Source organism: Capsicum annuum, chromosome 2 (genome assembly GCF_002878395.1).
Source record: "Capsicum annuum cultivar UCD-10X-F1 chromosome 2, UCD10Xv1.1, whole genome shotgun sequence".
In the NCBI taxonomy this organism is placed as follows: Eukaryota; Viridiplantae; Streptophyta; class Magnoliopsida; order Solanales; family Solanaceae; genus Capsicum; species Capsicum annuum.
In genome coordinates this window covers 145,247,954-145,272,659 of record NC_061112.1, presented here as the reverse complement: position 1 = coordinate 145,272,659, position 24,706 = coordinate 145,247,954, and the positions used below count along the sequence as shown (strand labels likewise).

The 24,706-nt window shown below is 32.7% G+C and overlaps 3 protein-coding genes across 12 annotated transcripts; 2 read left to right on the top strand and 1 right to left on the bottom strand.

Moving 5' to 3' along the window:
• Nucleotides 1-4,839: 4,839 nt before the first annotated feature.
• Nucleotides 4,840-12,971, top strand: LOC107860250 (peptidyl-tRNA hydrolase, mitochondrial). Of its 10 annotated transcripts, none has more exons than XR_007052518.1 (11): nucleotides 4,840-5,025; nucleotides 5,646-5,762; nucleotides 5,876-5,960; nucleotides 6,068-6,135; nucleotides 7,635-7,685; nucleotides 7,781-7,854; nucleotides 8,296-8,354; nucleotides 8,442-8,518; nucleotides 10,864-11,009; nucleotides 11,654-11,765; nucleotides 11,871-12,430. XR_007052518.1 is itself a non-coding variant. In XM_047407361.1 (10 exons), the coding sequence occupies exons 2-9, from the start codon at nucleotides 5,646-5,648 to the stop codon at nucleotides 10,993-10,995; spliced, it is 678 nt and encodes a 225-aa protein (XP_047263317.1). In that variant the 5' UTR covers nucleotides 4,840-5,073; the 3' UTR covers nucleotides 10,996-11,009; nucleotides 12,413-12,971. The 10 variants fall into 10 exon arrangements, 7 of the variants coding, with proteins under 7 accessions (XP_047263317.1, XP_047263315.1, XP_016561013.1 ...); XR_007052517.1 differs by having other exon boundaries at nucleotides 4,841-5,033; nucleotides 8,281-8,354; XR_001671501.2 differs by having other exon boundaries at nucleotides 4,842-5,033; nucleotides 11,871-12,971.
• Nucleotides 12,972-18,447: 5,476 nt separating this feature from the next.
• Nucleotides 18,448-20,968, top strand: LOC107860248 (UPF0481 protein At3g47200). The gene is made up of 2 exons (XM_016705525.2): nucleotides 18,448-19,728; nucleotides 19,982-20,968. The coding sequence occupies exons 1-2, from the start codon at nucleotides 18,743-18,745 to the stop codon at nucleotides 20,628-20,630; spliced, it is 1,635 nt and encodes a 544-aa protein (XP_016561011.2). The 5' UTR covers nucleotides 18,448-18,742; the 3' UTR covers nucleotides 20,631-20,968.
• Nucleotides 20,891-24,446, bottom strand: LOC107860249 (protein RER1A). Its single transcript, XM_016705526.2, has 3 exons — nucleotides 23,799-24,446; nucleotides 21,528-21,708; nucleotides 20,891-21,413 (listed from the first exon to the last, which is right to left on the bottom strand). The coding sequence occupies exons 1-3, from the start codon at nucleotides 24,176-24,178 to the stop codon at nucleotides 21,360-21,362; spliced, it is 615 nt and encodes a 204-aa protein (XP_016561012.1). The 5' UTR covers nucleotides 24,179-24,446; the 3' UTR covers nucleotides 20,891-21,359.
• Between the last annotated feature and the right edge of the window lie 260 nt (nucleotides 24,447-24,706).

Below are 24,706 nucleotides of genomic sequence, written 5' to 3'. Positions count from 1 at the left end.
TTCTATTCCAATTTCAGTGACACTAATATAATTTCAAAAGTCGACCAAATATTTTATATCTTTTAAATCTTTTAAGTTGTTAATTATTGTGATTTCTAATATTTTTCATGTTTTTTTTTTTTTGAAATATATAACATATTAAATTGTTCTTAGATATTTTAACTTGTTAACTATTGTAATTTATAATACTTTTTATATAATTTTTTTTGAATAATATATGCTACTCTCATTGTCTATAGTTTTGTGTCGACGATAGTCAACTATATTTTATAAATAATTTAAATTTTTTATCATTGTAATTTATAATATTTTTTCTATTTCAACTTATGTGGCACAATGCTTAAAGACCATAATAATTAATTAGAGGTGATATAGTAAAATGTAATTATTATTATTTATTATTTTTATTATGTGTATGTGTTGATTCAAGAAGAATCTGGAAACATTTAGAAATGTGTTGAATGTTACAAATGTTAATGATACATTTGTAACATTTGGTGCTTCTTGATTTCTCAACATTTATCTCTTATGTGTTTTTACTCTTTTGCCCTTTTGAGTATATGTAGCATTTTTTATTTTTTTAAAATGTCATGAAAATTTTACTCTTTTTCCCTTTGAATACGTTACTCTTGTTGTCCAAATTTTTGTGGCATTGATAATCAATTATATTTTAAAAATAATTTAAGTTTTTAATTATTGTGATTTATAATACTTTTCTTCTATTTCATTTTCAGTGACACTAATATAACTTCAAGAGTCGACTAAAGATTTTATATCTTGTAAATCTTTTAAATTGTTAATTATTGTGATTTCTAGTATTTTTCATGTAATTTTTTTGAAATATATAACATATTAAATTATTTTTTTCTATTTCAACTTATGTGGCACAATGCTTAAATGACCATAATAATTAATTAGGGGTGATATAGTAAAATTACGGTTGAAGCAAATATGTCATAAATGTCTATTTTATTTTTTACTTAAATATTATTAATCTTTTAATGTATAAATAACTTATAATGATTAATTAGGGGCAGTATAATAATTAATTAGGAGTGATACAATAATTAATTAGGGGTAATATAGTATAATTACGGTTTAAATAGGCATGTCATAAATATTTATTTAATTTTTTAATTAAATATTATTAATTTTAATATATAAATAATTTATAATAATTAATTATATGTGGGCTCCATCATATTCAATAGGAGTAGCATCAATGGCAAAGTAGTAATTCATTGGAATGGCATGAGTTGTAATTAATTAAAAATGGAAGGACTTTTCTTATTGTTGTTGATAAGGTTCAAACATTAAAACACAAAATACAATTTTCCTAAATAAACTAATTTTGCAAAGTATTTTATAGACCTTAGTATCGTAAAACTTTGTTTTAATATCCATAAGCTAACATGTCAAAACCATCATTTCTAATACACAGAAAAGAAAAGAAAGGAAAAGAAATATATATATATATATATATATATATATATATATATATATATATATAATATAATAGAAAAGAAAAGAAAAATAATATTTTTAAAAATAATTTAAATTTTTAATTATTGTGTAAAACTTTTTCTACTTCAATTTAAGTGACATGATACTTAGATGACCATAATAATTAATTAGAGATAATATAATAAAAGCACGATTGAATATATTAGAAAAAAATTAAACTAGGTAAAAATGTATTAACAAACAAGAAAGAAAGTAAATTATATGTTTGATATGAAATTAAATAAATGGTAAAATTTATTTAATTGCATCAATTATAATTAATTTTTACAATAAATTATCATCTTACTAATCAATTTACTTAAATATATTTGAAATAATTTTATACATAAAAATAAAAAAGATAAATAAGATTGAAAAATAAATGGAAGATAGAGGGCCACATGTGTGGAAATATGTGTGATGACATTATGGTAAATTTCTTCAATGACATTGCTTGTAATTAAAGAGAAAATAATGGGTTTTTATTAAAACTCATAATGAAGTTCCAAAGTCAAAGCACAAAAAATATTTGAATTGAGCTTATAATTTATTGTAATGACCAAATTACCCCTAGAGAAATTTGTTATTTCATTTTGATTCTATGACCAAACCAATATAGTAAGAAAAAGAGTGTGGTTTGGTTTTTCAGAAAGCAAAAATGGGGAAAACGGTAGATTACGCGCCGGAGTACATAACTTTTCCGTCTCTTTTTTTACTCCATAAATATTGTTAAATGTCTAGTTAGATCCCAAATTGTACAATGCCATTTTTGTAATGGTTTTTGTTTTTGCTTCGTTTTGGGTATAATTATACTTTCCTCTCAAACAATACTTTTGCATTTTAATAATAAATAGATATATAATAATATTTATTTAATTTAAAAAAATAATAAATAATTTATTAATTTTTATCTATTTACGTTAGAAATGTGCGAAAATCGATTCAAATGATAAATTGGATAGATAAAAATGTTATTAGTTTATCTGTATCGGGTTATTGAATTAATGATTTTTGATGGTTTTATAAAAAAAATTATTGGGCTATTGGTTTGATTTTCGATTTTAAAGTTTTAGTTAACAGTTAAATCGATAATCGAATAAGATTATATTTAAATTATACTTTTATTCATAATTATATATTTAATAGTGACTTTAGATTTCAATACATGCTTTATTGTCTTTTGCATTTTGTAGATGTTGTCTTAATGCTTATAATTTGTGTAGACTTTATGCATGAAAATATTGTGTAACAAGTGAAAATAAGAGAAAGTAAAAAAAAAATAAAAATTAGACGAATATTATCTTATTAGTTAAATCGAAAATTGAACCGATGAAAATTAAAAATCTATTAACCAAAAACCCATAACGAACTTCTTATTGGTTTGGTTATCGATCTAGCGTGTTTGTAAATCAAAAATTAATAAATCGAATTGCTAATACACAAAATCAAATTGAACCGATCGATTCACGCCCCTATTCACCCTATTATTAAACACTATTCACGAGTAAATATATTTTTCAAAGCATTTAAAGTTTGTTACATACAAAGAGAAATATATTAGATTATTTTTATTATTTATTATTTTTTAACAAATGTGTAATAGTGTAAAAATATTATTGAACAGAGGAAGTTTTTAAATATCTTTTTAATAACAATTATTTCAGCTTTCACGGGAAAGGGCAGATTTTTATTTTAAATTTATTTGAAACGGGTGAGTTATTCAAATATTTGGAACTAATGAATTTGAATCTCTAATCATTTTTAGAAGATTTACAACTTTTTCCGTGTTTGCTCATAAACTGTCAAATTTCAATGAATTTTTTTTTAGTTGCTTTTAAAAATCCCAGTCTTATTCCTTTCTTTGTAAATATTATGAGTAGCAAATAACTGAAATTTATGTCAAGAAATTTAATAGGATTCTATCAAGATAGAATTTGAAGATCATATTCCTAAATATGCTATGCTCGTATTAAGTTTCTGTTTGATACTCCAATAACTATAGTCCTAGAAACGAGCCTTGAATTAAATATTGTTTATGATAATTTCAAATTGTCTACATTTCTCTGACATTCCCTGAAATATTCACATTCAAGCATTTTAAAATCAAGTAAAAAAAATTGAAGCTAACAACCTAATTCGAAGGAATGCATTTCTTACTAATAGTTTCTTTTTAGATTTTTTTTCAATTTTGTATGTAATTTCAAAATTTCTTTTTCGAAGTTCATAATTTTAATTTGAATTTTTGCTCCGATGATGCTAACTAACATATTAAAATTTCTGTTATCCATATGCCCTTCTAATTTCATAGATGATATTTGTTGTGTCACTTATATATCTTTAGAAGATATGAACCTTATTTTCAAAGTACGTGACTGTAATATTACAACTCTGTAGAAATTTGCTAGTGATGATTTTGTATACAACAATTATAATGGAGTAGATTTAGTATCTGCATTTTAATTGCAAATTGATTCTTGATTTATCAACAAGTCCTATTTATATTGATAGGAGATAAGATTTACATATTTTGGTATTCCTTTTAAATAATACAAGTAGATATTGAATATACAAATCCATCTATTCTTTTATTTCCATTGTATGATGATGAATGGGCTTCAATTTTCATTCCATGATATTGATGAATTTTGGCTTGCATCATATGGTATGTATGCTTATATCAAAATAGTTTTTAAAATTTACCTTTTCTAATTTGAATACCGCTATCCTATTCTTTTTTCTTTGCATTTTATTAATTAGGAATTGCATTTGTATTTGAATTGCAGATGACATTAAGGTTAATTTTGATTTTAAAGTATGAGGGTAAATTTGATCTCAAAATATAACAAAGTATATATTTAGCCAAATTTTTAAAGTAGAAGAATAAATTTGACCATTTTTCCTAAATTTAATGAAATAAATGAAGAACGGCTCAAACGACAACCCTACTTGTCTCAGAGGCAAGCTTTGAAGACCAGAAATCAAAACTTCACTAAAATTTATTTATTCCTGAATCAAAAGCCGAAGATATACAAATCTAGACCCATTTCTGTCCATGGACCCAAATAAATTGTTTTCATTATTTTTATTCAATTTTAGCATTCTTAATTTATTATTAAAAAAAAAATTTAAATTTTTTACTTTCATAAAAGTCTAAATTTGTTTACATTTATTTTTATTTTTATCCTTTTTAACTTTAAAAATATTCTATTTTTTTAAAATACTAACACAATTCAAATTTGAAAAATATCAAATAAAGTGAATATGTTTTTAATTTGAATGTCCGAACGAGTCCCTATTTCTTATTTATGCCGGGATATACAAGAACATAGGCCCATTTCTGTCTGTGGACCCAAAGGCCCAAATTAATTGTGAGAGGGCGAAACGGGTGAGAGTTCGGGTGTGGAGTTGGTTCAATGGAATTGGAGGATGGGAGGAAAGAAGCAGCATAGCATCAGCAGCATCTCTACAACCCAACTACGACACTAAAAAGCTGTCAATTCCGCTCAAATTCCCAATTTTCAAGTAGTAGTGTAATCTCTTTATCTTTCCTCTCAAATTTCTAATTTTCAAGTAATGTAATCTTTTATCTTTCCGCTCAAATTTCTAATTTTCAAGTAATATAATCTCTTTTATCTTCCTTATCGCCTTACTCATACCTTGATATGTCTAATCGACAAATAATTGCTTCTTGGCCCCTTTTGGCACACGCGAATGCATGGTTTTTAGAACATGGTGCACTGCTTTTTTTTTTTTTTTTTAAAGTAGCGCCATTTAACCTTTCTTAGTAGCATAGTAAAAATAAAAAGAACAACCCTGTGTACGAAAGCTCCGGAGAAGCCCTACCACAAGAATGTATCTTACGCAGCTTTACCTTACATTCCTGCCAGAGGTTGTTTCCAAGGTTTTACCCGTGATCTCTTGGTCACATGGCAACAATTACTCGAAGGCTCCCCTTCATAGTGCTAACGAATAATTTTATATCAATTTTAGAAAATATATACATAAAATACGGAGAGAGCACGGGTTCACATGGCTCCCCTTCAGTATTTTGATTATGATCTAAAACTAAAAGCGCCCAAATCCACCTCAAATGTTTGTAATGTCCTTTTTTACTAATAAAACCTTTTTGATATTTATTGCAGATGAATGTGATGCTTAGAAGGATTTGTAGGCGCAACTGCTGCACGTATTCTCCTCAGCCGTGGCTCTTTGTTGGATTGGGAAATCCTGGGGATAAATACAGGGGAACGAGACACAATGTAACCTCTATTTCTCGACTAACATTACTTTCTTAGAAAGAATTTGTAAAATGGGTTCCAATCTCATTCGAGCTCTTCTTCATTAAGAGCTTTATCTTTTGTTTCCACTATAGATTGGTTTTGAAATGCTTGATGCATTCGCAAATTCGCAAGGGATTCATATGGAGACTGTACATTGTAAAGCTATGTTTGGAAAAGGTCTCTTTAACTAAATGTTGATTTATGCCTTTTAAATGTTTTAAGTACATTTCATGTTCATTTGTTTATACTCTTATCTATATTTGGTTGGTATATAACAATTTCAGGTTTCGTCAATGGCATTCCGGTTTTCCTTGCAAAGCCGCTAACTTACATGAATTTGAGTGGTGAATCTGTAAGAAATTAAATACGTCTTTCTTGTATTGTAAAGCTTTTCTTTTTTCTGCTCATGATGGGTGCCCTGTGGATTTCATCTCAAAGAAGGATGTGTCTGAATGAAAATTGGTATTCTTAATGACTGTATTCTAGATGATTTCTTGTATCTGTCGCATAGCGAAAATGAGTTGTAAATTTTTCATTTCGCCGAATAGGGTCTAGATGATGTTGTTTAGAGTTAACTCCTCTCTTTGAATTGGCGGTTATATTGACTGTTCTAGTTATAATTCACCCAAGCCATGTGTAGCATGGACTGGTGCGTGGTGAAGCTGAAGATCACTAGAATAGTTCTTACTTCTGGAAGCTTCTAGTGCCGACTATTGGTCTGTGAGAATAAGTTGCTAATCCTTATATCTTCACGTGTTTGCTCGTATTTCTCTCTGTTAACCTTCAATGATTTTGGACTAGTTTTCTCTGTTAGTCTCAAGACCAGTAAGACATGTTGAAGTTCGTTGTTAATTTTTACTGGTTACAGTCAGCCTCTGGCCAACGAATACTTAACATGGAATGCAAGTCCAACAACGTGACATTGCAAATTGGTAGGATTGTTGTCAAAAGTGAACAAGAAACTCTGAATGGGACAAGCCAAATTAGTATCTTTGTCTCGTGACTTATTAGCCAAACTCTTGTCAAAAATGGTCCTAACCCGATAAAAATGTTGTTCGGATGTTTTCTGAATTGTTATGTTCTGTCAGTTTCTTTGAAAAATTGAGATAAAACTATATTCTTAGCTTAGATTCTTGTGGTTTTATTAACTGAAATAATCTAGAAGAAGTTGCCAAGAATTTTTTCTAGGTAGCTAGGTAGTGAATTGCAGCTTATGTTTTATTCTATGAAATAAAGCAACCCAGATAGCAGCCTTGTGCTGCCAGAAAGTAGTGGTAATTCATATGCAGAATGCATTTAAGTGGAAAATGATATTATTCTAGGACCTTAGCATGCACAGGATTTATTTTTCCTATGGACTTGGGGGAGCATGTTTTTGAATGGCAATATTTATCACCTTTCTGCCAGAATTGATTTTTTTTTCTTGCGTGTTCACAAGTTATATGCAAATCCAAGCCTGGTCCGATTGTTTTTTCCAGTTTTAGTTCCTCTACAATCAGGTTAAGGGCATGGCCCAGTCGTTGCTTCCCCTAGTTTGTAAGGAACGTTTATACGTAATAGACTCTCATCCGAAAAGTTAAGTTCCTCTGCTTAATAAGTGAACTTGTGTCTGAGAACTCTTTAGAATGGAAAATAGCACATTTATTTGCTCAATTTATGTCATTCGGTCTCCAGTTTACATGTGAAAATAAAAGATATAAATTTTCTGACTCCAATAGATTTCTACTTCTTGGACATTGTTTTTTCTGATATTTTTAATGAGGAATGGAGATGTATCGTGCTTTTCATTGATGCTTAGTGTTATCAAGGTGATCAATACCTCTGATACCCTCCCTTTTCTCTTTTCCCTAGATTGGCCCACTTGCAGCATATTACAAGCTCCCTCTCAATCGTGTGGTTGTGGTACAATTTACTAGCTGTTCATATTTTTTCAAGATCAATTGGACATATTGATTATGTTTTGTTAATGCTTTTGAACAATCGTCTTTTTTCTCTAGTTTCATGATGACATGGATTTACCATGTGGAGTTCTTCGTCTTCACCCCAAGGGAGGTCATAACAGACATAACGGGTATGAACAGAATTCTTCTCTATCTAAATCTACTTAAAACAACCTTTAATTCAGTACCGTGAAACCATCCATCTGTTCATTTTCAATCCCGTGAATTGTCTATGTAGGTTCATAGCTGGAATTGTTTTTTTAAAAGGTTCATAGCTGGAATTGTAATGAACTTAATAATGAAAATCGATGGCTATGTCATGTATCTAAAATAAAACATATCAAATAATTCTTACCTGAATGCAGTCAGCATAATATTTTGTCAGAAAAAGCATGACATGCCTCTTTTTGACTAGTGTATAGAATTTCTCTATCTCTGAAAATCTGTTCTGTTTGCTATCAGGTTCATGTTTTTGCTAGTTATTTAGTACCACAAGAGCTCTGTGTCTCTTCATGCACGGTGCTGTTTCAGTCACTGTTAAACTTTATATGATCCAGTTCTCTTTTTTACAGGTTGAAGAATGTGATTTATCATTTTCGTAGAAATGGAGAGTTTCCTCGGTTAAGGATAGGTTTGTGGAAAGTCTAAAACACCTGAATGTTCTCTTGTTGGCATTTTGAGTTTCAGTATGGAAAATTAAACATAGTTCTCTTGCTAGGTATTGGAAGACCTCCTGGTCAGATGGATCCCAAAGCATTCATGCTTCAAAAGTTTAATTCGACTGCAAGAGAACGAGTAAGTTTGTAACTCATTGAGTTCTTCCATAAAGTCGACTCCTTAGTGTTCCTTTTCTTGTTGTTGAACTTTTTTACTGGTCTAATGAACTTGTACAGCCTCTTGAGTTTTTAAGGAATGGCTCATTGTGTATTAGTGCAGTGGAGGCATTTTATTTTCTGTTCTATGAACTTTCTTGAATATCTTCTTGATAATGTTATAAAAAAATTTATTCAATATCAGTACCAAGAGGGTACTGCAAAAGTTAAATTCAACTGTAGTTGTCAGGTTACACACATGAAGATGCTTGCAAGTCCACAAAAACCAACTTATCATCAGCAAAATAGCCTCTATGCCAAAACAATAAATTCTGAATACATTTAAAACTTCACAACAGCTATGCTTTCTTTCTTCCCATCAAATTGTCTTCTTTTTCGTTCTAGCCAATCAACCATACAATACATAAAATTCTGTTCCCAAATTTCTTCAATCTCTTGTTGATGCCATGTGACCAGAAGTCCACGGGTTCAAGCATTGGAAACAGCCTCTGGCAGAAATGCAAGGTAAGGTTGCGTACAATACGCCCTTGTGGTGGGACCCTTCCCCAGACCCTGCGCATAGCAGGAGCTTTAGTGCATTGGGCTGCCCTCTTGTTGATGCTCTTTGTCTATCAAATTCTGAAGCTTAGTGTTATAATGCAGTAAACTCCAAAAATGAAATGAGACCACAACTAGAAAGCGAACAGATGTATATACATGAATTTAGAGGTGGCAAAACTAGCTCAAACCCATTTAAGCCTCCAAGTATTTTAACAGGTTGGACATGAGAGTTTTTCTGATGGGCTGTTTTTGGGCAGAACCTGTTTTAACCTGTAAACTAACTCATCCCTAATGCAACCCGGCGATGTCGCCCAAAGCTAACCCGTGAAACACATAAACTACATGTATCAATCTAGTGAAAAAGGAAATGGAGACCTGACACATTCTTTAGATGATTATAATGCTAACCTCATCACAAGAATCACGGGCACCGTGACAACACCTCCAGATTGTATATATCATTTCCTTTATCTTTCTTCGTCTCTAAGTGAACTTTGGGCAGGATTTCGCAATGACCCATTTATTCATTAAGCCCATCTTGACCTGTGCAAATTCATCCCAAACCGTCCATCTGCCACCCCTACATGAATTGCATACACGTGAAGCTAGTCTAGAAAACTTACCATCGATTAGATATAGTGGAGTCGTCCAGAAAAGACCGTAAAGAATCCTTTGTTTATTTTTTTTTTTAAATGAAAAACATATTGGAGAATTCAAGTTCGAAAAAAAAGAGAGAAGATATTGAACAATTTGTTGAACAAACTTACGTATTTCTCACTTTCTTGCTTGGACGCTCTTCCTCTAGATTTGAAAATTTTAAGCCTGATCATTATTTGAATTCTCTGGCTCCCTTTCCAATAATTCTAAAACTTACCGTCGATTAGATATAGTGGAGGAGTTCAGAAAAGACCGTAAAGAATCCTTTGTTTAATTTTTTTTAAATGAAAAACATATTGGAGAATTCAAGTTCGAAAAAAAAAATAGAAGATATTGGACAATTTATTGAACAAACTTACGTATTTCTCACTTTCTTGCTCGGACGCTCTTCCTCTAGATTTGAAAATTTTAAGCCTGATCATTTATTTGAATTCTCTGGCTCCCTTTCCAATAATTCTACCATGATCTCTACTTCCGAGGAGAGGGGAGGGGCTAAATTTTGATGCTTATATGTTGAACACAGGAATCAAATCAATCATACAGTTGTACAAATATACGATAAATTTGGTCCTATCTTTTTGCTATATATGATTTAAATAGAGTTTGAGAGTATATGTTCTGTATAATATAGCTATAAGTAGAGTATTCACTAATACAACCTGTTCTGGTTGGCATAGGTTTTGTTGTTCTAAAACATTTTGATCAACCATTCTTCCTTTTGTTTTTTCCATTAATTTGGATGGATAATTTTTATCTTCCTTTTATCAATTTGCAAAAACAAAATTTCGTAGACATGTTGAAACACGTAAAAGACATGCAGATGACGTGTTCTGTATAATTCAACCAGTGAAAAAATATTTGGACCCAGTTAAAATTTTTCATAGACATGTTCCCTAGAGTCAAATATAGGTAATATCAGATGGAAATACGATGTCATTTTAGAAGTACCTATGCTCCAGTCATTGAAGCCACATTAGCATTGGAGAGATCTTTTGTAAAACACAACTAATATATTTGAAAATTGACATCAATGAAGGAATTCCAAATGTATCCATTTGCAGCTCCAAATCCACTTTTGAGTTGTTGAAGATTCATACATTTTACTTGCAGATTGATGCAGCATTACTGGAAGGAGCACATGCATTGGAGCAAGTCTTATCCAAAGGCTTCTCCGAAAGCTCTCACTGCTTCAATACAATTCAGAAGTACAAGCACATAAGATTGCAGACATTGCCAACATGACGTCATGCTTCAAGGTCTGTAGATTTTGTTATTGCTGTGTCTTCTTTTAGTTTCCGGCTTTCCGTCCATGTTATTCGGACTCTTGAAAAATGTTGTTGCACCTGTGTCAGATCTTCCAAAATTAGTGATTCCGGTGCAATTCTTTAAAGTCCAAGCAAAATAGGTTTCATTAATTGCTTAAATGAAAAAACAGTCTCTTCTCTGACTCGTTCTTATTACCTCACTTAAGTGAATGAACATTTCATGACATTCTACCCCCCAACCGACATAATGCGATTTCTGAGTATGTTGTTGGTAATCTTGAATTATTTCATGCCTGCTGTCTGCATATATATCCTGAAAAAGCTGGCAACTATGTTTATAAGCTTTCACGTTGCTTTTGCTCCATGTGAATTAGTTGTACTTGGACAAAGGAAACAATTAAACCTAGCTGCCCATTACTCTAAGATCAATCCGTATTACATTATAAAGTGAAATAAGGAATATTTGGAACTACATATCTCTAGCTGGTGTGATGTGATTTTGTTGCCACTCATAAAATCCATAATAGCATCACTTTCTTTACTAGTGATTTCCTTTATGCTACCTTTAGTTTTCATGTACAAGCTCTGTTAATAGTGAAGTACTAAACTTAAATAACCAACTTGTGGGTGTTTAGACTTAAGGCTGCGTACGATACACCCTTGTGGTGGGGCCCTTCCCTCAACCTTGCGCATAGCGGGAGCTTTAGTGCACCAGGCTGCCCTTTCCACTTGGTGGGAATATACTGGGTATTTTGTTGCTGTTGCTGTTGCTGTTGCTGTTGCTGCTGTTGTTGTTGTTGTTGTGGGTGTTTAGACTAGTGAAACTTAATTAACTAATTTGTGGGTGTTCAGATTAATGTGCAGCGCGACGTTCCATTGCCATTGATGCATCCCTTTACTCCATAAGCCAGCCTTTCCTCTTTTCCACTCACTCCTAAATTCTTATCTGCTGTTAAGAAGGGCGGATGTTCAGGTTGAGAAAGGATCAACCACTCACTACTGATATTTTCAGAATGCAGCTTTGTGTACTGCAGAAAATGCAGGACTGTTGAGAATTTCAGTTTCCTGTACAAAAATTGCATACCACTCCCCACTCTACGACATAAAGTTAGTGAAAAGAAGAATTTCAGGAACCAAACTGGGGAATGGAGATGGAAGTATAAATTTTGCGCAAGAATTTTATCTTTTCATAACTGTACATTGGCATTGATGATATTTCAGCTGTGAAAATTATAAGGTTTAACTTTATATCATTGCTACAGAATGTCAACGGATCACTCAAAATTACAGTATTATTGATATGTACATCTATTGTACAGAAAATACGCGTCAAAAGTCTAAACATCCCAGTATGTTTATTGTTTTTCTTCTTGCATTTATTGAACTCATTGCAGGACACCAAGGTTGAAAAAGAAAAGTACACTAGAGATTTGCATGGACTCTCAGCAGGCAGCAGATAATGGTCTTGGTACACACCCTATTACAATTTTGTTTTTTCATTTCCCTGGAAGTAGATTCACCAAATATGCCAAGGAATTGTGTGTTAGGCTTGATTGCAGTTGCAGAAACTGAATATTAAGAAACCCGGGGGCAGGGGGTTGGAGGGGAAGGAGAGAAGATTTCAGTTGTTCATGGGGTACCTTATTTGGTTGAGCAAACAGAGCGAAGTAGCATAGCTCTGCCATGCGCAAGACAAAAGTTCTCAGAAACGAGAAGTAATTGTTTGTTCAACAACGCTACTACTTCAGATGAGTAGCCAAACAAAAAAGAATCGCGTCATTCCAATGGTAGCAGTTCATTCTATGTATTCTTGCCCCTCCAAATTTTTAAGAGAATAGTACTACTTTTTTATTTGTGATTTTCTTTTCTATTAATGAGTTCTCTTCATTATAATTTTCTGCACAAAATATCACAATGATTCAAGTACATAAAATGTAGTTACGATTGAGCACATCTGAGACTACACATCGATCGTTTTAGAACAATGCCGCCATATATTGGAATATTGAGGTGGAAGAAGAAAGTATATGGACCAAAATGTCCTTTGCTTTCTCTAGTAATACTTCTACGTTGCTGTTTCTTTGTTCACGTTGTAATAATTCATGTGATATTTTATGATGTTTGTTTTTGTTGATTATTAAATACCAGTAAATTTATCCGCGCGGTTATATAAAATTTTGTTAAATTTATAAATTATTATTTTTCTAATATCTTAATATCAGGGGCGGATCTAGGGTCCCGGGTGCGGGTTCCCAGGAATCCAGTAACTTTCGTGCGAATCTAGTATTTATATAGAGAAATCTAGTAAATATATAAGAATTATAAGTTGGGAATTCATAAACAAAGTGTATTGTTGGCTCAGTGGAGTAGGGAGACTTGTAAAAGTTTTATTGACCTCTAGGTTGTGACTTGTGAGTTCAAATCCCTCTAGTTACTATTTGATTTTATTTTTATCTAACACAGGGAATTCACAAACTTTATACCTTGGATCCGCCACTGCTTAATATTTAAAATCTCCACCATGTAGGAATACACCGGATAGTTTATTATTGTATCTTAATATTTAAAATATTATAACTACTTTTAGTCTTCAAAAATCAAGTTACAAAATTTCTAATCTCTTCCTCTTCTTTTTCTTTTACTTCTACATTTTCCAATTTTTCTAGTTGCTCTACTGCCAAAGCTATATAATATATAGTTTTTCTATTGGTACATTTTAGAATACTTTTGGACATTTTCATTTCATAAAATTAATATGAAAATTAAAAAATCTTATAAAGCACAATTTTTTACTCTAATACTATAATTTTTTAATTTAATTCTTTGAGATATTTTTTTTGAATTAGCCGAAAATATATAAAAATGTCGAAGTGTAAGCATGAAGTGGGTGATTGACACTTCAATATACTACAAAATGATACATGCATTTTGAACCAGGAAAGTAATGGAGCAACATGACATACATGCGATTACAAATTATTATTAGTAAAAAAAAATTTATATATTCCTAATTTATAATAAGAAAAAGAATTGAGTTGATTGAATCCAAATAATAATGTTGATTTACTAAAGAAATTGCAATTTTTTTTTTTTATATATTTTAAATCAAGAAATAAAACTCAAGTGCGTAGGAACAAAGAAAGGTGTATAAGCATTATTGAGATCCTTTATGTCTTTAGTATAATAAAAGAAATATCAGTGTATAAGCATAAGGTGTATATATATTTGCTGTCATTTTATTTTTGAACAAATTTATATTAAAAATTAACTATCAAAAAACTCTCACTTATGAGATACGAACAGATATAAGAAATACATAATGGTACCATTTCTTCTCAATATACATAATATCGAAAAAATTGAGAAGAGAGAAATGTTGGGAACCATAATTAACATTACTTGGTTAATAAAATGCATGTGAGCCACTAAAAAATTAAAGGAATATGTGTACAATAAACAAGATACCGAGAAGATTATTACTGCAGGTGAATCAAGTCTATAATAGTAAGCAAGTGATTTTGGGACTCGAATAACCCATATAATTTTTTATTTTAATAGGCACGAAATTTTCTATTTTCTTCAATTGTATATTGTTCATCTTCAATTAGAGTAAAAGTAAAGGACATTGTTTGTTGAAGTGCTCTTCAAAACTATATCATTCCTTTCCCAAATTCAAGTTAAAGTTGCCTGAGATTAATATGACTTATGGAAATATAAGTAAACATGCATTCACATTTCAGAGTAATGAAAACACATGAAAATGCTTTCTCTCATCATAAAGCCATAGAAAAATGATAACTACACAAAATATATACCTCTAAACTAATAAATTCATGATTAAACACAAAATAAGATAATTTTACATTTAATTTGTAACTATTATTTTTTTATACCACCAATCTAGATTAAAAATTTTGCCTACAAAAATTAATAATTCTATAATTATATAGTTACTGGTACTAAATGAAATGAAATGAAATCATCTATGGAAGGTGATTATATAACCCAACAATACTTAGTGTGTTTCGATCCATAAATTAACAGATAAATTTACAAAATTAAATTTATAAAAAAATATACAATATAAACAAACTAAAGCAAAGATCACAATTGCCGTGAACTATATATACATATGCTAGAATATAGAGATATATACACAAACGTAAAGTAATACTTTTGAATATGAGTCATTATGCAAGAAAAATAACACATACCATAATACATAGATTTAATCAACCAAAACCTTAATTGGTCGCACCTACATAAAAGAAAGAATCCCAAAAAGAAAAAATAAATAAATAAAGAAGAAGATGCAAGAATTGAAGATTGACATTGAACAACATCATAGGTGATTTTATTTATAGAATGATTCAACTATATGGATTAAATATATGGGAGTTGAAAAGACATGTAATTTAAGTAGAGAATATAAATAGATTGAGGTTTTTTTGTAACTCATTTGTTATAAATATTGTCATAAATATGATAATTTTTAAAATTGATAAATTAATTAATTAATAAAAAATGAAGAAAAAGAAAAATATGAATAGAGATCATAGAGAGGTGTTACATCACCTTGTCCATGATCCTCTTCATATATATATATAGAGAGATATTTTTATTTCTTCAAAAGTTTAATGTCAAAAAATAAGACGAAAAGCATGAAATCTAGGGAAAAAATCAATAAACACATTAATTAATTTTAACATATAAACACCCTCCGTCTTTCTCCTTTTACCCTCCTCACTCGGCTTTATTTTATTACACCTTTTTGCCATTGGCTCTTAAAACTCTGATGGAGGAATGCAAGAATTAATCTCTGTTACATTAGGTATGTTATTGTTATTGTATTCAATTATAATTCTATTGATTTTTATGAACCATCGGCAGATAGAAGATTTGAACTTGCTAGGTTCATCCTTTGAAATTCTTAGCATCGAGAATGAAGGTGTTATTGAAGAAGGGTTTAAGAAAAAGATGAGAGAATTAGAGGAAATATTTTTGAAATTGAACTCCCAGGCTGAGGAGTTTGCGCCTCCTCCACTCTCCAATGACCATGGTGTAGTGCCAATATCTCCAAGTGGAGAGCAATTTCGCTTTGATGCTTTCAATTTTGTAATGCAAAATGGACTCGCCGATGAAAATTTCAATAGAAATGTATCTATATTTTTCTGTTTTTCATTTAGTAGCTACTGGAAGACAGTTTATTTGCAAATGATAGGTTCGCAATTTCACTTTGATGCTTTCAAATTTATAACGCAAAATGGACTCGTCGATGGAAATTTCAACCGAAAGGTATCTATCTTTTCCTGTTTTTCATTTAGTAGCAACTGGAAGATAGTTTATTTGCAAATGTTAGGTTCACAATTTCGCATTGATGCTTTCAAATTTGTAACGCAAAATAAACTCACTGATGGAAATTTCAACAGAAAGGTTTCTATCTTTTCCTGTTTTTCATTTAGTAGCTACTGGAAGACAGTTTATTTGTAAATGTTAGGTTCTCGATTTTGCGTTGATGCTTCCAATTTTGTAACACAAATGGTCACCTCGATCGCTTTTTCTCATTTGCTGCCAATTTCCTTGATAGTTGAAGGGAAGATAGCATATGGCCAAAGACTAACCATGGGAACATGATCACATGGTAGTTCTTGCTGGCCATGGTTATCTTTTTCGAATCAGTGATGGATTCAAGATTTTCACAAAGGGGTTCAAAGAGAAAAACATGTAGCTTTTGGAATTTGAACTTTAAACCTTAAGGTGAATTTAGAACTCCCGCATCCCCTGATCCAACATGAAGTTAGTTCATGACATGTAATTCGTACTTTTATCGAAAATTTTCATGTCATTTTACTCAGATGATCTCACAAATATACTTGAGAAAAAAGCTCCAATTGATGCTTTCGAGCTTCAAATAGTTAGTTCATGATATTCGAACTTCTATATTCAAGTTTTCATGTCATTTTACTGTAATGCTCTCACCATTATATACTCGTGAAAAGAGCCCCAACTGATGCTTACAAGCTTCCAAGAGTTAGTTCATGATATTTGAACTTTTATTTAGATTTTCATGTCTTTTTATACTAAGATGCTCTCATAAATATATTGAGGAAATGAGCTTCAACTGATGCTTAAAAGCTTCCAAGCGTTGGTTCAAGATATTTGAACTTCTATTCAAAGTTTCATTTCTTTTTACTATGATTGCTCTCACAAGTGTACTTAGAAAAAGAGTTTCAGCTTATACTTGCAAGCTTTCAAGAATTAATTTGTGACATGATATTTGCACTTTTATACAAGTTTTCATGTTTTTTAACTTTAATTGTGCTCTCACAAAAAAGTATACATGGAAAAAGAGTTCCAACTGATGCTTGCAAACTTTCAAGAATTAGTTCATGACATTTTCACATTTATGGAGGTTTTCAACATAAAGGTATCTATCTTTACCTGTTTTTCATTTAGTAGCTACTGGAAGACAGTTTATTTGCAAATCTTAGTATTTGTTGCAGTGTATTTCTGTTCGTGTTTTGTTTAATGAAGATAACTCTTATTTTGTGTGTTGTCAAATTCAGAACGTGGACGAATATGGAATTATTAAAGGGAGATTTGTGAAACTTTTAATAGTAAACTTATTTAAAAATTTCATATAAACCCCATACCCTACACAGATGTAACCAAAACTCAAATAACTTATTGTGAAGCTTCCTTAATTTGTCTGTTGACAAATTAGAACGTGAACGAATATGGATAATTATAAAAGAGAGTTTGTTAAACATTTTCTATTGATCAAGAGGTGATCGGCTGACCGAATATTGTCTGTATGCCTCCTTTATAAATCAAGATATTAAGATTTATCCACTGTCGACATAAGAAATGCTATACATTTTACATTTTAGTGTGATTTGCTTATGAAATATGAAGTGATTTAACTTAAATATCAGTTTAGGAGACTTAAAACATTTTTTTCATGTGATGTGCCATCTACCCGTCAGTGGAAAAATATCCTCTTTTTTTTTTTTTTTTTTTTTTTTTTTTCAATATTCATAGTGGTTTATTTATGGGCAATTAAAGTGAAGAATTAGCCATAATGGTGAACTAGTCCCAATAGTGTTTTCCATGGGTCATCTGTGCGAACTGTCAACAGCTGGTTTTAGCAAATATTAGCCACTTCATTTGTTTATTCCAGCATGTGTCAATTCTTTTATTCTTTCACACCTTAATTGGTGGGTCAAATAGATTAAGGCAGATGTGAATGTGATCCTCCAAATTTAAATAATTCCATTCCTGTTGCTTTTTGCTAAAAACTGTATGTAGTTTTTTGGTATGCCGTATGTATATGTTTGGAGCATCATCAAACACGAAACAAGTTGACCTTTGACCACGCAACAAATAACCAAATTCAACACTAATAGGATTGATCAGTTAACCTTTGGGAAATAGTAATTAATAGGAAAGGCACTTATACAAATTATAGAACTGATAACAGAGTGTTCAAGTTCATAAAATAGTGATGAGGGGTCCAGTAGGGCAGCATATTCCCCAGTTGGATTAGTTCAACTTCAACATCCTACAATCATAACTTCTTATTCATTTATTACATTATAATGTAAGCTACAACTTGCTTACAAGCTAAAGTCTCCCTAAAAGCAAAACATTTTTCTTGCTTTAATACAATGATCCAAATTCCAATCTTCTTTTAAAGAAAAGTAGAAAACAAGCCAATAAAAAAAATGGTTGCAGTATTCAACAAAGATCTTTTGAGTTGGTACCTCATTACCCTCAAACTCAAAGAAACTGTTGATGCTGGACTTCAAAATGCTCCTAGTCCTAGTACTACTCCTACTCCCACCACCAACAGATCCATTCATTTTCCAGAATTACCCTTTCAACAACAACAACAACCCTTGTTGCAAAAAGAAGAGCATCAGCCAGCTGATTCTTTGAAAATTACTATCGAGGAAAATGTTCATAATGTAGAGGAAGGTCCTAAATCACCCGAATCCGAATGGGTAATTAGCATTAAGGACAAACTAGAGCAAGCTAAGCAAGATAATGATGCTGGATCATGGGCTAAACTTTCTATTTATAGAGTCCCTTTAAGCTTAAGAAGAGATGATGATAAAGCTTATATACCTCAAATTGTCTCTTTAGGTCCTTATCATCATGGCAAGAGACGCCTTCGTAATATGGATCGCCATAAATGGCGAGCCGTTTACCATATCCTGAAGCGGACAAATCAAGAAATTCAAATGTATATTGATGCAGTGAGAGAACTCGAGGAGAAAGCACGTGCTTGTTACGAAGGGACAATTGCAATGAACAGTAATGAGTTTGTTGAAATGATGGTTCTTGATAGCTGTTTTGTTTTAGAGCTGTTTCGTGGAGTTGCTGGTGGATTTAAGCATCTTGGTTATGCGAGAAATGATCCGGTTTTCGCGATGAGGGGATCGATGCATTCGATTCAGAGAGATATGATCATGATTGAGAATCAAATTCCGTTGTTTATTCTTGACCGGTTGTATGGGATTCAATCTGAAATGCCTGATGAGAAAGGTATTGTAGCCAGGTTAGCACTGAGGTTTTTTGATCCATTGATGCCAACGGATGAGCCGTTGACAAAGAGTGACTTGAACAAATTGGAGTCATCAATGGGACGTTCAGCTTCTTTTGATCCATTGGGTGACCTTGGTGGACTTCATTGCCTTGATGTTTTCAGGTAAAGTCAAAATGGGTTGAACTAATAAACGGCTCATCATGCAATGCGTTAAAGTTTACTTGGGTCAAGATGGGTTGGGTCGAATAACATGTCGTGATCCAATTAGCTTAAAGTTCTAAATTTGATTTTGTATATTTTGGTTTTGGTTACACTATTTGATCCCTTATGATCCAAATTTCCTTATGGTTTAAAACTTGAACGAGTTGGACTGATTACTAAAAAATGAGCTGATTTTGACACCTGTAATTTTCAGGAGGAGCCTTTTGCAGACAGGGCCAAAGCCAACGCCTAGGATGTGGATCAAGCGTTGGTCGCATTCGAGTCGGGTAGCAGACAAACGCAGGCAGCAAATGATTCATAGTGTTTCAGAGCTGAAAGAAGCTGGAGTTAAGTTCAAGAAAAGGAAGACTGATCGGTTCTGGGATGTAAAATTCAAGAATGGAATCCTCAAAATGCCTAGGCTTTTAATTCATGATGGTACAAAATCACTCTTCCTTAACCTGATTGCTTTTGAGCAGTGCCATCTTGACTGCACCAATGACATTACTTCGTACGTAATTTTCTTGGACAACTTGATTGATTCACCAGAGGATGTTAAATACCTACATTATTGTGGAATAATTGAGCATTGGCTTGGCAATGATGCTGAAGTTGCTGACCTCTTCAACCGGCTTTGTCAAGAGGTTGTTTTCGACGTCAATGACAGTTACCTTTCACAGTTATCCGAACAAATTAATCGGTACTATGACCATAGGTGGAATGCTTGGCGTGCTACTTTAAGGCACAAGTATTTCAACAATCCATGGGCAATTATCTCCTTTGCTGCTGCTGTTATTTTGATACTGTTCACCTTTGCACAAACGTTTTATGGAGTGTATGGCTACTACAGACCACCTCACTAGTTCTCACTCAATTCTCCAGAATGTTTTTTACAATTCATACACAATAGTTAGTGTACATTGTGCCAGGATGCTGGGCCACAGCCGCCTTGATTCATTGGCATTTGAATTTTTGTTTCCTCACTATGTGGGAATACACTGAGTTTGTTGTTGTACATTGGCTGGTCGATGAAAACTTAGGAGAGTTTGTATTCTTTCTCTTTTTCTATTGCCACGGCCTTTGGTAGACCGTGCTCAAAATACAAGTTGATATGCACTTGTAATTGTGAGGAATGCTCAACTGATATGTAACATTGAAAACTTTTAAGCGCTTACATGAGGGACATTGTCGATCTCACTAATTTACTGTATACCAACTGCAATTAACTGTTTATTTTCTCCAAAGAGGAGCTTCTGCCACAGCCAGCAAGATCACTAACAAAAGCACTAGCAGGCTTTTTTCCAGTCTTAGGTAGAAAACTAAGGTACTATATGACCTCAGGGTACTTATAAAGCATAACTTTCTGAAAGCTAAGATGGAAAAATTAAGATATCATTACACTATGATACACGCCCTAAGAGACAAAGATGTAACCATCATATCCTTGATACTAATTCCCCTGACAGTTTCTTCCACTTCCAGTAGCATCCTAGAAAATCTATGGCTATTGAAGCAGAAAAGAAAGACAATTTGCAACTGCATGATGTAAATTTCATAGAACAAACAGCTGCCGCAGACCTGTGCATTTCAGTCTACGGGAGAAGATCTTCACTTTCCGATGAAGCTGCTTTCTTTCCATCATACCGCTGCAAGGATAGAGGGAATTGGGATGAAACACAATTCTTAGTAACAAAGGATAATTATGAAAACAAAGAAGGAACCAAAAGAATTTTATTAAGATATGCAAGGTTTAAAAATACCTGCTTCCCAAAAGAGAACGGCAGATATTTATATCTCAACATGTGTCGAATTTGTCTTCTCATTGTAAGTGTGAACAGCACAACCCAGTAGAAAAGGAGAATCGGCCAAAAGACGGGCACATCAAATATATCAAAAAATGTTAACACGAACGCAATGCAGAAAGCCTTAGTAATTGAGTACCTTCACACAGGAAAATAGAAAATCAATGCCCAGAATGGTTGAGAAATTAGACAGCTTCATACACTGCTTATATAGGTTCTGGGCATCTGGTATATGGAATTTATTTTGACATGGATGACAAAGGGCAGCGCTAACTGAATAATGTTGTGACTCAAATTAGAACGGGTCAGTGCAGAAGAATAAACACAGGCAAACAAGGGACTGTATAAATTGATTTGTTGGGTGACAAGCAAACATTATAACACCCATTGGAACATAGATACACAGCATTTCTCTACGAGCATCCCTTTGGGGGCATACAAGGTATTTCAGTCAAAGGTAGGTCGAGACAGTATAAATCATTCAGCAATTCCAATCAAAACAGTGTGCAAAGGGTGAAAATATTTTCTCCATTTTTAGCCACTATCCAAGAATGTTAAATATGCAACACCATTATCGAGGGGATGCCCCTGCTAACATGCCCATGTCTATTATAGTATCTAATACTTGAGCAGCAGCACAATTTTGGTTCTGTACTTTTATGAAGCCTTGGGACATCCTTGTTCTATTTGAACCTTATCACACTATCACCACTCTATCAGCAGAATGTTTAACTCTCTAATGAAAGGAAATATAAATTGCACTTAGAAAGTAAGCTATACGTCTGGAGTTTCAGAAATTTCAACCAGCTGTCAGAGGAAGCATTTTCTACTAGTAATGGACTTCCTGATGGTGCCACAAGAAGACAGACACGCACTGAGTGAAGAATGAAACGGCCATCAGCTTGGATCATGCATGCCAGGTCTACAGTGAACAGACTGAAATTTGAAAATTTATCAAGTTTATACAATAAAATAGATAGATTAGTGAAGAGACAAGACCAATGCCCAGTTGCTAGTTTTTCTGCTTGGCCTTATCCCTTTTACAATGATCCTACACTACATATACGTTTAATTCATATACTCATAAGGTATAACATAGATTTTCTTTTCATATGTGCGTGTTTTTTTTTTTTTAATTGGGGGGGGCGTACTAGTTTGCTTACACCTATGATACATTCATAAGGTATAACATAGATTTTCTTTTCATGTGTGCGTGGTTTTTTTTGGGGGGATGGGTGGGTGGGGGTGAGGGGGCGTATTAGTTTGCTTACAACTAGATACATTCATAAGATATAACATAGATTTTCTTTTCCTGTGTGCTTGTTTTTTTTGGGGGGGGATGGGTGGGTGGGGGTGGGGGTGGGGGGGTGTTCTAGTTTGCTTACAACTATGCACTTAGGCACACACGCTAATGTGGTGAAGAGAGAGAAAGGATCAGCTTCTCTTGGCTTCAACACCATATCTGCCACACTTCATTTCAAACTATTTTTGTAAATTACACCAGTCTTGCTGTTTATATCTAGCTCAAGAGACATGATAACCATTTACAGTAGGAAACAACGATGTTCGGAGCTGAAACTTACTACAGAGCAGCTTTTCCTACCTAAAAGGGTCCAAGTCATAACAATACCATACCACCACAAAGATCCACTCTGTATGGAGTAACACTTTACAGAGAACCACTAGAACTCCAGCATGTAATCATATCACAATGCTTACTTCGACATCACCAGATATATAACTTAACATGTTAAAGAGTTGAAATAAACTATAAAAATGAAAGGCAAGTCAGGAAATCGGCAATCTCGCAAACAAATATAAAAAATTACACTAACAAAAACGCAAGCACAGTAACCAACATAAAAGGAACTTCTCTTTTAACCCTAAACAGCACATGTTAACCGTCAAAAGTCCCAAAATTTCACTAATCCAGCTAAGTCATTGCAGGTTTAACTAAATAGCAACGGAAGAAAAAAGAATCAACAGAAACCTTAAACAGTTGCTCCTAGATTAAGGAAAAAAGGAACTTGGACTCAAACTTCAGTATAATAAGGTACAAAACTGAAGAATTGCTGATGCACAGCTAATTTCAGTATAATCTACTTAAGAAGGATTCTAAATCTTAATTAATGGTATATATTTGCAAAAGAAAGACACAATTCAAGTGTTAATCTCTGATTAACGATAATGCAAAACATACTAAGCAAAAGGAATTAACAGAAAGCACACCAGAATTTGAATTCGGGGAGACGACGAACAAAAGGGCGAAACTCATCGGTTTCTCGGGTCGGTAGAATCGGGCCATCGGATAACTCCTGAAACTCCGGGTCAACTTGTGGAGAGAGGAAGCCGATGAGGAGGTTAAGGATGTAGATGCCGAGTGCATAAGAGATAACGTAGAATCCTTCAACCAGATACACTCGGACGACATATAGAACAGCGATGAAGAAGAAGGCGATCCAACGGTAGAGCAAATACGGCGTCGTTTTGTCCAGAAAGTGCTGGTACGATCGGGAAGCAGATGCGGTTAATTGTGAAAAGCCACTGGATGTAGCAGACGAGGAAGCATCGCCGGCGGCGTCGCCGGTACCGGCACCGTTGATGTCCATAACGGAAGTGTAGTTTCTGTTAAATCACTTTTGATTGTTTATTTACGCCGTCACGAGCGGTGTGTTGCTATCAGGAGAGTATAAATTTGGATGAATTGGGCACGCTTCTTGCGTTTTCCTTTCGGGTAACTTACAAGTTCTTTAGGTTCCGCTGCTTCTTACGTTTTATTTCAGTTTGGAAATATTCAAAATAGCCACCACGCTATCGCAAAGCAAACAAAAGTAGTTCTCATCCCTATTTATCAATTGTTTCCTTTCAAAACAAACCCACTCTCTTTTCTTTTTTTGGGAAAAGAAAATTTATTTAATTAATGTTAAATTCATATTTAGGCCTTTAAATTTATCTAAATATTTTATTTAGAAGGTTGAGCTTTATCTTATTTCAGTTAAACACAAATTTGTTCTCAATTAAACATATTTCATAAGTAAACGTGTCTGATATCTTGAAGTTTACTAATGCATAAATAAATATGTCTGATATTCCTCAGTAACAAATTTTTTAATTTGATTTCTCATTTACTTATCTTT